The sequence below is a fragment of the Ostrea edulis genome, chromosome 9 (assembly GCF_947568905.1).
Source record: "Ostrea edulis chromosome 9, xbOstEdul1.1, whole genome shotgun sequence".
NCBI lineage: Eukaryota > Metazoa > Mollusca > Bivalvia > Ostreida > Ostreidae > Ostrea > Ostrea edulis.
Genome location: NC_079172.1, coordinates 26448377 through 26463894, shown reverse-complemented (window position 1 = coordinate 26463894; position 15518 = coordinate 26448377). Strand labels below are relative to the sequence as shown.

At 36.0% G+C, this 15518-nt stretch overlaps 1 protein-coding gene across 1 annotated transcript in view; it reads left to right on the top strand.

Annotated features, from left to right (window-relative positions):
* The window catches only part of LOC125660300 (mucin-2-like), a gene marked incomplete at its 3' end in the record, with an annotated part of 35530 nt that overhangs the window by 11540 nt on the left and 8472 nt on the right, over window positions 1-15518 (top strand). Inside the window, exons 3-5 of the mRNA XM_056150692.1 lie at window positions 9255-9459; window positions 13404-13416; window positions 13943-15479. Of these exons, the coding sequence (XP_056006667.1) occupies window positions 9255-9459; window positions 13404-13416; window positions 13943-15479 (1755 nt within the window). The remainder of the gene's footprint in view (window positions 1-9254; window positions 9460-13403; window positions 13417-13942; window positions 15480-15518) is intronic.

Here is a 15518-nt window from a genome sequence, read left to right as displayed (position 1 = left end):
CTTCTTGGTGTCCAGGAGTAAAGAAGAAGATTTTTTAAAATTACACTCATTTTGATGGTTTTTGCCCCACCCCTCAGGCCCCAGGGGGGCAGGGACCACGAATTTCACAATTTTTGTTCCCCTCCACCCACAGATGCTATATGCCAAAATTGGTTGAAATTGGTTCAGGGGTTTCAGAGAAGAAGCTGAAAATGTTCAAATGTTAACGCACGACGAACGACGACGGACAAAAACAGATAGCAATAGGTCACCTGAATGATTCAGGTGACATAAAAATCACTTAGCGTGAAATACACGGCGCTATCAAACTTTTACCTGAGCGATCGATAAATGTGTCGTGACGTGAGTTATCGCTCGTAGTTATGACGTCATCTGAGACAACTTTCGATTGTATTGATAGGGTTTTGTAGTGTTTACATAGAAAAGTCCTATACTATGGTACAATGCGCTGCTTTGAACTGCAATGTGAAATCGGGACAGGGATTAAGTATGTTTCTTTTCCCAAAAGGCCCTAAATTTCGAAGAATTTGGACATTGAAACTGAAAAGAGACACTGAGATTTGTGACAAGCCACGAGGATCAGTGAGTTATGGCACGCCAAATTCACAAAAATGAGCTAAACATAGTTTCACAGTTGATAAACTAGGTTTATCGACTGTAAACTATAGTTTACGAACTGTAAACTATAGTTAACGATTCGTTAACTATAGTTTTCATCCGTAAAACTATATTTAACGGTTGTAAACTATAGTTTACAAATGCTAATCCAAGTTTATCTGTCTTTAAATAAACGTTAACAATAGATTTTGCTGATAAATACAGATTCATGTTTGTAAACTTTAATTTACATTCGTTAACTATAGTTCACAATTGTTAATCCTAGTTTCACAAATTGTGATACTATATTTATTAGATAAACTATGACTTGTAATCCGTAGTTTACAATCGTGAAACCGTATTTATCAGATAAACAATGTTTTGCAATCGCTAATGATTGTTTTCATTGTTAATTATAGTTTACGCTTGTGAAACATAGATTATCTGTTAACTATGGTTTACAGATGTGAAATATAGATTAACGTCGTTAACTATAGTTTACGGTCCGTAAACTATAGTTTACAGTCGATAAACCTAGTTTATCAACTGTGAAACTATGTTTAGCTCATTTTTGTGAATTTGGCGTGCCATAGTGAGTGACACTTTAATATTCACGAGGATCAGGTTTCTATCAACCCCGACACATCATCCTGTTTGACGCCAAACAAAGTGCAAAGTGATGATTAACTGGGCATCCTACAAAACAAGTGGAGGGATGTATTTTAATTATAAAAAGTTCAACCCAAAAAGGGGGGATGCAATCCACCCCTCTCTACATCCACCACTGAATGCTTTAATGCGACATTGTATTCAATGGGTTTGCGATTGCACATAAAAATTAATGTCAACCATTACCTAGTTCAAATTGATTTTATTTCTTTTATTAAATGATTCTTCAAAAAGGGGGGGGGGGGTACAAATAACGTTGTGCACAATAAGTTTTTTTCTTTTGTCTTTTGTTGTTCTTTTTTCAAAAAGGCATTTTTCAATTAAATATATATCTAGCTAAACGCATCATAATCTGAATCTGATCAATCTCATACTAGTAAATTCAATTTAAAAAAAATACAAACGTGAGATTCAATCTAGTTAAATACGCTCACAATCGCTACAATAGAGTAAACGGCGAGTATCTATGAAGTCTGATTTTGATTAGCCTAGATTGTGTAAAATACAAAGGTTATCTTTTGATAGAACATTTTTTTCCAATATCATTCCCAATTTTCTATGGACTGGCCCGGTAAATAATTTCTAACTGAGATTCCTGAGATATTTAGCGAACATAGACATATAACTATCGGATGGTTTCGAAATGGGTGCAGGTACAAACATAAAAGGTTGAATCCCTAAACTCAAGTGTATCTATACGGTATTTCACCGTCAATATCCACGGTGTTGCTAAAACTGGCAATTTCTCACGGAAATTAAAACGATGATATACAGGCGTAAACAACTACAACTGTCTCAGATGACGTCATAAGAAAGGGCGATAATTCCTTCATTCGTTTCTATAAACAACGATTTTGGAATAGGTATTTTGCGCATTTATCTGGATTAAAAAAAAAAATAAACACATCAATAAACTTTTCAAAACGGGTTTTAATGAATTATAAACTTTATTTTCAAATTTATTTTTATTACACTTGACCTTTAAATCAAAATGAAGATTAATGGATTAGTGGAATACTCACTTACATGTAACAATAGAACTAAGATGTTTTCTTTCTATAGCAGATCTTTTGTCAGTTAACAAATTTTGTTTCGCTGGACAAATGTCTAAGAATATATTCTGTAACCCATGTGTTGTTACTTTAATGGGTTTTGTTTTAAAGATATCTGTTTTTACCGCACATGCCTATTGTTGAAGATTTTCCCGTATAAATACTTGGGGAAAAAACATCGTAAATTAATCAATCTATTATAATTAGCATTTCGAACAAAAAAATATACTGTACGCTTCCTTACAGTTATATATGTTAGAAACAAATAAAAACAAATAATTCCTTTCAAACTGAAAGCTAAATAGATTTCTATAGATAAAATAAATACAATTTACCGTACAGAATGTAATTCATTCTCATGATCTCTCAATTAAGTCCAAAACAGAGAGGAATATTGTATAGAATTATATAGGGAGGGATACAAGTAATATATTTCAACGATTAAACATTATAGAAAATTTACGAGTCCCCCTGTTTTGTTTTAGGAATGTTATATTTTTTCTTATTACATCCAAACTACGCCAAGTGTCCCTAATTGAATATTATCAAAGGAATAAAAACCATGTGTGTTTTTTATCAAGCTGTATAAGTTATACAAAATCATGCAATTTAATTCGATCAGATTACAAAGAAATCAAGTTAATTTTCTATTTATTTATCTATTTATCCTTTGAGACAGATAATGAAAAATAATCATGATCACGTGACGTCGTAATGTAAACATTACCATGGGGATTACCTTTGACCTTATTGACAATCTTCTTCTCCAATATAATTATGATACTTTTCCCGCGCGTTTGCACACTTCTAATATTGTCACTCTCTCCTTCATAAAATCCCCGTTCCTTGCAATGCATAGACTTGTGCTCCGTTGATTTAAACATACATTTTATTGATAAACTCAAAAGGCATACACATTTATCATGGAAGTAGATAATTCTTTTCCTTTTTATTTCATTTTTGGGGTGGGTGGGTTGTTTTGTTATGCTAATATTTTGTTTTCTTAATATCAGTATTTATATTATTGATATTCATGCCACTTTATTGCACAAATGCATTTCATACCAATATTAAAGCTTCCTATCTATATTGATACATACGTGAGAGAAAAACAATGAGGAATAAAGAGAGAATAAGACGGGTGGAGATAGAAAAAGAGGTACGGTTAAAGAGAAAGAGGGGTGGGTACATATTGCAATCTCATTAAAATCAGACTTCTCAGATCCGCGCCGTATACTCTGCGTAAGTAGCGATTGTGAGCGTATTCTAGGATCTGATTTTAATTAGATTGGTACTTATTGCTAAATGAAATATATTAAAGGTTGGTTGTATCTTGTTTAACGTCCCATTCGAGAATCTTTCACTCATACAGAGACGTCACCATTGCCGGTGAAGGGTTGCAAAATATAGGTCTATGCTCGGCGCTTACGGCCTTTGAGCAGGGAGGGATCTCTATCGTGCCCCACCTGCTGTGACACGGCGCCTCGGTTTTTGTGGTCTCATCCGAAGGACCGCCCCATTTAGTCGCCTCTTACGACAAGCTAGGGCTTTTGAGGACTTATTCTGACCTGGAGCTCCACGGGGCTAAACAGAGTAAAGGAGAGGGGGATATGGAGAGGTAGAAAGTAAACAAAGTTTGCGTTCAAAACTAAAAGCATGTGCATATTTATGGAAAGGTGAAATTGATGAAGAGGTATATTTACATCAGATTTGCCGCCCAAGCTCCGGTCAGTTCAGTATATTCCGTTACGCTATAACTCCAATATCATCATGTGTAGGGGAAAGTAATCCCGAGAATTAACACTGTACAGAGTTTGTATGCCGCCATGTTGTTAAAATGAAAACCAAATAGGATTTGACAAAATTGTTTCCGAAATATTCGAATAAAATATTCAGAGACAAATTGTCGGCATATTATGAAGTATGAGGATTTTTTGGAGACATATAATTACATAGACAGAAATTTGCGTTTATGGAATATTTACAGAAAGTTTAGTTAGTGTCATGTTTTTAAAAAGTTATACAAACACTGATAACAACACTACAAAGAACAGCCGATTTCAAAATCACTTTTCGTTCTCGCTTAAATCATCCAGTTTGTTCACAATTTCACACACAAGGTTTTCCGATAGAGAGACAAACTGGGCCGATGTGAGAGTCGCCTAAAGGCGTCCACCTTTTTACTACAATCACAACATTAAAAATCAATTGTCTTGAAAATATCTCAATAGCCGCCGCCTAATCTCGACTGAGATTCGGCTTGGACTGACGCCTTCACCGAATCTCGGAGCAGTCCTTCATAATATCATGTCTGGAAATTTACTTTCAGCTTCAGCCGGTTCTAGAAATTAATGTGCACTTACGTGACACTGCTGTTTGCTTCAAATAAGTGATTTGACTGTTAAACTAACTCTATATCACTATTAATGATATATTACTTACCGTCTAAATATGTAATTCCATAAAATAAACCATCACTAATTTTCCCGTTCAAATGAAGACTTCTATGGCGCAATATTTTATCTCCCAAAATTGAAGAGTTCCTATAGTTTTTTTTTTAATTAGCGAAATACAAGTAGATGTGTAGAGATACGATGTATCAGTAACTAGATAAAGCAGACTATAGGAACTCTTCAATTCCAGGAGATAAAGTATTGTGCCATGGAAATATTCATTTGAACGGAAAATGTAGTGCCTGTTTTCATTTTGGGATTTTTATACCTAAACGGTAAGTAATACAGCATTAATAGTGATAGAGAGTTAGTTTAACTGTCAAATCATTTATAAGTGCACTTTAATTGCTAGAACTGGCCGAAGCTGAAAGTAAATTTCCAGACATGAATTATAAAGGACTGCTCCGAGATTCGGTGAAGGCGTCAGTCCAAATATTCAGCCAAGCCGAATCTCAACCGAGATTAGCCGCCGCCCTGCTCCGTGTTCTCGGTCGTTGTGGTAATTTTCAATGATTTTACCGTTTTGATCATGGAGCCCGTATACAAAATTTTGCTATCATTACTAGCAAGATACGATCATTTAAAACTTTTATAAAAGTTATGTTCATCCTCAAACATTCGGAACCATCCTTTTACATACATGTCCAAGACCGAGTGTAATGTCGATATCGACGACATCGACAATGTCATGTCGATATCGTTTCGATATCAACCATTTGGAGTTTTTGAATTGACTGAGATTTGTGAAATAATTAATATTGAAAATTTACCACAGACTAACTATCATGTCGATATCGACAATATCGGTTCGATATCGTATCGATATCGATAGTTATATGGATTTTGTTGTTGAAGTCAATCATCATAAATGACGCTGGGTGATTTGTCGATATCGTCGATATCGACAAAACTGTTCCGATATTGTAGCGATATCGATCGTGTTTCGTGAATTTATTAAGAATTCTGCCCGTGGTTCATGCAGATTTTTAGATTTAACTCCAAACAATGTATTCATTGTCCTAAACTTTTAAAAAAAAAAAATCAAATCAACATATTGAAATGTTATAGCAAAAATTTCCACTGTATTTCCCTTACATTGTTTTCATGAAATTAATCAGGCACGTATCCATGAATTTTTATCAAGGGGGGGGGGGGGTCTTCCCCAGTCACAATAAAAATAATACAATTGTGACTGGGGAAGACAACCCCCCTGGATACAAATTCATGGATACGCGCCTAATACAGACTAACTACCAATCCTGATTCGATATCGACATGATATCGTCGATATCGACAGTAATAGAAACTTAATCAATTCAGAATGCTTAAACACATGCACATCTATAAAAAAAAAAAAAAAAACAGTGGCAAGGATGGTCACAAAACCTGGTTCGATATCGACATGATATCGTCGATATCGACAGCAAGGGATACTTTGTTAATGCAAATTACCTAAACATCTGCACAATTAGCAGAATGATGCAGGCAAAGACATGCACAACCATTTGTTTTACAATCATGATTCAATATCGACACGATATCGTCGATATCGACAACAAGGGAATCTCAGTCAGTGTTAAATTTATAAACAGACAAACAACAATGAAGAAATATAGTTGGTAGAATGTCACAACAAAATCTTGAAACGGTAACGAATCGATATCGAAACGATATCGTCGATATCGACAGTAAGGGGAGCTCATTTAGTGCAACATAGCGAAATTTATACACAAGTGTAAAGAAATATAGTAGCTATGACAGTCATAACGAATTGTTTAACAATATTGATTCGATATCGATGATATCGACATAACACCATGTCTTGGACATAACTCTCCTTTTACACCTGGTCTGTCGAGGCAGCGAAAATATCATCCAGCGATTCGGACTCCTCAGGGGAGATTTGCAACGTCCGCTCTGGAACTGAGGGGAACCTCCTCCACATACGTTGCACCGTTTTGTCATAATTATGCGATTTCTTTGAACCTTTGCATTTATATTCTGATTGCGTAGAGAATCCGCTTCATCATAAAGTTTATTTCGAACAGAATTTAGAAATGGTGGATTATGAGGGTAATAAAGAAAGACGAAGTATTTTAGCATTGGAAATTTCCATTGAGCATCTTGACAGTGATGGTGACTGGCCCGTTATTATGCTGCGGGCGGATCCTGTTTCTTACATGTATATATGTATGTGTAGTAATTAGGGCTATACGTACCGTGGATATCGGCCTGGGTAGCTCATTGGTTAGAACACCTGACTAGTAATGCAGGAGTCCCGGGTCCGATTCCCGGTTCTCCTCTCATCTATACTACATATGCGTATAAATTGGACATGGACACCCAGAGATTGTTTTATGATTTTAGGCATAATATGAGCGAGGTCCTCACCAGGAATGAAAAGATAGTAATGAATGAGACTATCATTTCTTATAGATCTGGTAGGAAAATATGTTATATGCCCATTCTGTTTACTACAGGCCGTAGTAGGCCCAGCTCCCGTCTAAGTTGAGCATTTCCCGCACGCAGAGCTGTGAGTTTGATACTACAGGCCGTGGTAGGCCCAGCTCCCGTCTAAGTTGAGCATTTCCCGCACGCAGAGCTGTGAGTTTGATATATTCTATTTACTACAGGCCGTAGTAGGCCCAGCTCCCGTCTAAGTTGAGCATTTCCCGCACACAGAGCTGTGAATTTGATACTACAGGCCGTGGTAGGCCCAGCTCCCGTCTAAGTTGAGCATTTCCCGCACGCAGAGCTGTGAGTTTGATATATTCTATTTACTACAGGCCGTGGTAGGCCCAGCTCCCGTCTAAGTTGAGCATTTCCCGCACGCAGAGCTGTGAGTTTGATACTACAGGCCGTGGTAGGCCCAGCTCCCGTCTAAGTTGAGCATTTCCCGTACGCAGAGCTGTGAGTTTGATACTACAGGCCGTGGTAGGCCCAGCTCCCGTCTAAGTTGAGCATTTCCCGCGAGCAGAGCTGTGAGTTTGATATAGTTGCAATCAGATTTTTTATACCACTTTTAAGTGGGCAGTTAGAGAAGTGAGGTCGAGCGCCTATGGGTTCGTGATGAGCTGTTTTTGCGAACACTTGTCAGAATTATTTCCTTTGTTTCTAGAAAAGTAAATAATTCATTGCGTACATAATGTTTATAAAATTTGATTTGAGGTTGCTTTTGCACTCTCATTGCTTGCTCTTATGGTATCAGTCCAAAACGGAAGTCGTTTTATGCCATCTGAGAATAAGTCCGGGCACCACTCTCCTGTGATCAGCCCGGAGAGTAATTCTGTTTGGCGCCAAAACTATATATATATATATATATATATATATATATATATATATATATATATATATATATATATATACATACATACATACATACATATATATATATATAAAACGACTTCCGTTTTGGACTGATACCATGAGAGCAAGCAATGACACCATGTCTGGTGCTAATCCCATATGTCTCAGAATTAGAGTTTTCTCCGGGCTGATCCCAGGAGAGCGGACATCGTGGCTGATCCCAGCAGACATTAAAACGATATCTACCCCGGGCTGATCCCAGGAGAGCGGACACCGTGGCTGATCCCAGCAGACATTAAAACGACATCTACCCCGGGCTGAACCCAGGAGGGCAGGCAATGACACCATGCCCGGGACTAATCCCGACAGTCATCAAAACAAGCAAACATTCCGGGGCGATCCTCAGAACGATTGTCAAACTTCTCAATCCCGATTTACTATGTCGGCCAGGCTATTCTACACTGCTAAAAGAATGTAGACATTGCACGAAAACTAAACTACCTGTCATCATAAAACAAAGAATATCTATAATATATAACAAGTCTTTGGGGCAAATTCCATCAGGAAAATGCCAAATGAACGAATAGTTAAGAGAAGCCATGTTGTGTAAATTGTTTACTCTTATGTATGTTATGTGTGGTTTGTTAACATGGATCTGTACATACTTATATACCAATCCAATACTGACAGATAATGATAAAACAAGTTAAGCTAACCACTAAGACAATATGATACTCTTTTCTGCAGAGCCACTTTTCTTTTGGTACAATATGTTCTTATACAATTGATAAAAACAGTCAGAGGACCATGCATCATCCAAGATTTTTCGACAGAACACGATATCCTTCATACTAGTACTCAAAGACTAAACAATGCCAACACTCCCTCTAGGCATCACTGCCCCCATCCTCGAATTTCATTAGTCAATCAATTATAGTCTTTATCCCAATTGAATCAATCGTGAATAGAACATACAGAATGAAATAAAAGTAGCAATACTGAAGAAAATAGTTCAATAATTACATGTAGATGTATAAAAAAAAAATATCATGGTGTGTAAATTTTAAGTATAAATGAACCAAACTGGAAACATTGTTGGGATTTGTAAATAATTATTTCCAAAAGCATACACAATAAATTATCCACAATCAAAATAGTTGTATCTTCTTTGTTTTAGGCGGCGTTACGACACAACACACGAACTGAGTCGCCTGGTGCACAGCTAGGTCATCTGTCTTCGGAATATGAAGATTCTTTACAGACAGCAAAACCCACCAAATACAAACGACGGATTATCACGGCCATTATCGTCAGCTGTCTAGTCGTTCTGGGAGCAGCAACGGCAGTTATCGTTATTTTTGTAAACAAATCAAGTAGTACAGGTATTGAATTAGAGAAAGGCATTTCCACACTTTTAATTTTTTTTTATCAGGGATTGAGTACTATATTTCCAGTTGTGACGACCAAAAATACAAATCTGTCGACCGATGACCCTAGGTACAGCTCAGGAAAAAAATACATACTTTAGGCTTTTGTCAGACATCGGAAAATTTAATGAAGTCGGACTGTTCAGAGAACTTACAATTTAGAGTCTCGTTGTTTTCCCTAAATAATCGTTATCAGGTTATGGTAAATCCAGTTTGTATTCCTAATTCAATTACTGTGGACTCATTTTAATTCGTGGGGGGGGGGGGGGGGGGGGGGGGGGGCAATATTCGTGGGTAAGAAAAGTTTTGCTGGTTCGTGGGGATGTAATTTCGTGGGTAAGCAATACGATGTCACTCTACTTAGTTTTTAAAAAATGTTCGAGGACACGTAAATTCGTGTGTATAAGAGTGACCCACGAAATCCACGAACATCAATCCCCCACGAACAATGACGATTCCACAGTATTTCATTTCATTACTTGCGTGGGAAAAGGTTTGATATCAACGTGTCTAAATAAATTTCCTTTGCGCAGTTGTGCAAATACAGTGGACTGATTGACAAATTGTATCTAGACACTCTGAGGTTTGTAAATTCTGTTGCTACATGTATGATGAATAAGTATGATTTAAAGAGCTGATAACGCTATCTGAAAGAGAAGATAATCTGTATATTTTATTTCCTATGCGACAATGAACTATATCCAAACATGTACGAAATTCTGTAATCCTAACCCTGGCGTCCTTTTGTAATCTTGTAGCAAGTGATGATGGATCTCTTAGCTGCAGAACTTTCGCTTTCTGGGAGAATAAATTGGATATACCAGAAACCTACAAATCCACCATTAATATAAAACTTTAATTTGCGATTTGTTCTGTGCTTGATTCAAGCTATCAATTTCACTTCCTTAACTAAAATATTTTGATAAAAGAAAATTTTCCAAAATGTTTCCCCACTTAATATGTATGTATCAATATGTATTCAAACATCTATTAAAACTCCATTCAAACCGAGAGATTAGTTTCTCTAAAATTCGGCTGTTTACGTTACATAGTCGGTTTAGATAGCCGGACAATGAAGTCTTCGTTTGTTAATGCATATTTTTATGTTTCGAATGGAGATACTTCATTTGTCGATGAATGGGAAAATGAGAAAAATCATAAAAGTTCCTCTAGACCTAAAATAAGTTATCAAAGACTGGAAAATAATTCTAGCATCGATTAAATATCTAAATACCGTGTAAAACGTAATCAAACCTCTTCAAAGTATTTATTTTGACCAAGGTAGAATAATTTCATCTAAAACATTTCACTGAATACATAGCTGACATAGGCATTTTTGAGCGTGCATGAAGATGCATAGTGAAAATATTGAAACAAACAAATCTGGACAGATTGGTAACCTAACATGACAACATAAACAGGTAAATGTCTTGATTTTTCAGTTGAAACGGGGCTTTTACTAATGTTTAAAGGTATGCCTCGATACGCACATAGTAGAGAAATATGTCGGGAATTCTTTGGTATTGAAATCTAGAGTCGAAGGTGTAGGTGACTCTCAACACGTAAACCAATTTCCAAAAGTTCCTGTTAATATATTGAGCAATGAAAAGACACTTTTAGTCCTTACTATTTTAATCAATATGAAATATCAAACATGTTATTTTCTCTCTTTCAGAAACATTAAGCAAAATCAGTAAGTATTATTGAAATGACTCCGTTTTCTTGTATCATGAAAAAGTGAATTCTGGGTGACTTCAGTACATTAAACCTATCAGGTGTTTATAGCCACTGCAATATGGCTATGTCTTAATATGACACTGTGTATTACTACACCATATGACGTTTCCTTATAACCATTATTATCCAGAAATGTTATGGATATGGCATTACCAGATTTAATTTATCTACCGGTATTTATTCTCGAGTTTAAATATGTCACTAAATGAAACTGCACTTTTATGGATACACTAACCACTTTATACAGCAGCGTATTTGTTGTCTACCAAAGGGGATTAAACATGGCGTGAATCATCATTTAAAAAAACAACAAAGAAAGCAAAATAAAATAAAAACAATATTATATCAATATAATCTATTTGTTTTGATCTGAATAATTATTTTGCAATGTGCAAATACACATTCAAGACCCAGGTAGATTTTAATGTCATAATATGTGTCCTTGAATTTATCTTATTCACGTAACATAAATCTTTATTGAACGTGTTGCAGTCATAATAACCATTGAATGTATTACATGGAAATGATTAATTAAGTTGTCAGAACTTATTTCCAATCCTTGTGCATATGTAATACTATAACATAAGTCCATACAATAGATTTTCCTATTATTCGGTATTGGATATAATTCTATTTTCTATCTCATGGGCAAGGTGCGAGGGATTGATTGCAATCAAATCGGTGAAAAAAGTCAAACCCAAACTATAAATTACACCCAGACTAAATGCTACACACAATCTGAAAATTACACTGAAAATTACACCCATCACAAATTTACACTCAAACTGAAAATTACACCCAATCACAAAATTACAAGCAAACTGAAAATTCCACCCAACCAGAATTTTACACAAATCGAAAATAACACCTAATGTAAACAGTACACTCAGTCTGAAAATTACACCCAATTTGAACGCATGGATGAGCCTTTTTGTTTTCAGATCCACTCGTAATCCACATATCTTATTTTTAAAGATTAAAATCCTATTCAATGATTACTACACCAATAGTTAATATTTACACAACTATTCGAGTCTTTTCTTGTCAGTGTTTTCTTCTTTACGAAAAGATGGTTAAACAATGCAGTCATTTGTTAATTGTAAAATTGATTTATCATAGCACAAGTATCCGCTGAAGTGGCAATCAACGAACCATTTAAATCCGAACTTAAGAATTTGTCATCACCGAGGAGTCAAGAATTCATCCACAAGTTCACCCACAGCGTAAGAATTGCTCTTGATAGAATACATATATCAATGTTGTCATTTTTCAAAAACTGTTTTACAGTAATTTTGTACAATCCATTCTTAATTTTTTTTTATATATATAATTCTTACCTCTATTTTCTAAACTCTGTTTGGCAGTTCATATCGTTGCCCGTTCATTCATGAGTTTTGGTCCCTATGTAAAGGATTACAGACTCCGTATCTAAATATTACTGTTTGTATATTATTTTACATTTCTTTCTAAAAAGATAAATCACGCATGTATTTCACTCTATACGAAAGATCCAGTGGAATATCATACTTAGCTCAACGGTTGCTTAGAAGCCTGTCTGATGTTAAGGTGGCTCAGTACACCATGAAAGAGTTTCTTAAATTAGCACGAAATGGTTTAATTATAAACGATATGATGATGTGTATTATGTACATATGTTAAAAAGGCAGAAATATTTAATTTTGTTTTTAAAAACCCATTACATGTATTTTAAAAAATTATTTCAGTAAATATCAACTAAAAACTCAGATTTGAACTCGGGATTTGCAGGTCACTAACCCGATACTTTATCCACTAAGCTTCGATTATAGACAAAGAAATCAATCGATACGAATAATGTCAAAGAGCATTTAAATCGGCATCTTGTGACATAGTGTCATATAAAGCCATGGTGTGATGAGCTAGCTAAAGGACACCTGACCAGGGTCAATGTCAACAGTAAAAGAAAATTGGACTAACTGTTTTTATAGTATTTAGTTAAAAGAATGTATGACAGTTACATATATTTTGAAATATTTGACACGTAGGGAAAAGTTTATTCTAATTGCAAAATATGAAAATGCTACATGAGATACTAGTTTTCTGTTTATGGAAACAATTATTTCATTAGATGAAGTCAGAAGTTATTGATCGCAAAAAAATGGAAAACTTTCGTGATTGTACAGTCCTAAATCTTCGGTGAGTAAAGACAAAATTAAGTTAAAGATTATTTTGGCTGGAAATATTGTTTCTCTGTATAGCTTGAAATCTATAAGAAGTTTTAAAATATTTTTTCTTCTTCTAGAAATGGAAGCATTATTGTGACATTTGTTCTCTCTTTCAACACACCTCTAAACCAAAACGCATCGAAAGCTTCGTATTTTCTTGGAAAGCTCAGCAGGGAAAATGGTCCTCTAAAACTGCAAGGATTTCAAATTCAGACAAACAGTTTAAAAATTACAAGTGTTATTATCACTACCACACCAACAGTAAATACATCTCAAACAACAAGCACTGCAACTCAAACAACGACTACAACACCAAAAGCTACCACAACTCCAACAACTACTACAATTCCAACAACTACTACAACTCCAACAACTACTGCAACTCCAACAACTACTACAACTCCAACCACTAATACAACTCCAAAAACTACTACAACTCCAACAACTACTACAACTCCAACAACTACTAAAACACCAACCACAACTCCAACAACTAGTACAATTTCAACCACTACTACAACTCCAACCACTACTACAACTCCAACCACAACTCGAACAACTAGTACAACTCCAACCACTAGTACAACTCCAACAACTACTACAACAACAACCACAACTCGAACAAATAGTACAACTACAACCACTACTACAACTCCAACCACAACTACAACTCCAACAACTACTACAACTCCAACAACTACTACAACTCCAACCACTACTACAACTCCAACAACTACTACAACTCCAACAACTACTACAACTCCAACAACTACTACAACTCCAACCACAACTACAACTCCAACAACTAGTACAACTCCAACAACTACTACAACTACTACAACTCCAACTACTACTACAACTCCAACAACTACTACAACTCCAACATCTAGTACAACTCCAACAACTACTACAACTACTACAACTCCAACAACAACTACAACTCCAACTACTAGTACAACTCCAAACACTACTACAACTCCAACAACTACTACAACACCAACAACTACTACAACTCCAACAACAACTACAACACCAAATACTACTATACCTCAAACAACTACTACAACTCCAACAACAACTACAACTCCAACCACTACTACAACACCAACCACTACTACAACTCCAACAACAACTACAACACCAACCACTACTACAACCCGAACAACTAGTACAACACCAACCACTACTACAACTCCAACCACAACTACAACTCCAACAACTACTACAACACCAACCACTACTACAACTCCAAAAACTACAACTCCAACCACTACTACAACTCCAACAACTACTACAACTCCAACAACAACAACAACTCCAACAACTACTGCAACTTCAACCACTACTACAACTCCCTCGACTACTAGAACTCCAACCACTACTACAAATCCAACCACTACTACAACACCAACAACTACTACAACACCAACCACTACTACAACTCCAACCACTACTACAACTCCAACAACAACTACAACTCCAACAACTACTACAACCCCAACCACTACTACAACTCCAACCACAACTACAACTCCAACCACTGCTACAAATCCAACAACTACTACAACTCCAACAACAACTGCAAATCCGACAACTACTACAACTCCAACCGCTACTACAACTCCAACCACTACTACAACTCCAACCACTACTACAACTCCATCAACTACTACAACTCCAACCACTACTACAACTCCAACCACTACTACAACTCCAACTACAACTCCAACCACTACAATAACCCCAACCACTACTTCAACTCCAACCACTACTACAACTCCAACCACAACTACAACCCCAACAACTACTACAACTCCAACGACTACTACAACTCCAACCACTACTACAACCCCAACAACTACTACAACTCCAACCACAACTACAACTCCAACAACTAGTACAACTCCAACCACTACTATAACTCCAACCACTACTACAACACCAACCACAACTACAACTCCTACCACTACTACAACTCCAACCATTACTACAACTCCAACAAAAACTACAACTCCAACCACTACTACAACTCCAACAACAACTACAACTACAACCACTACTACAACTCCAACC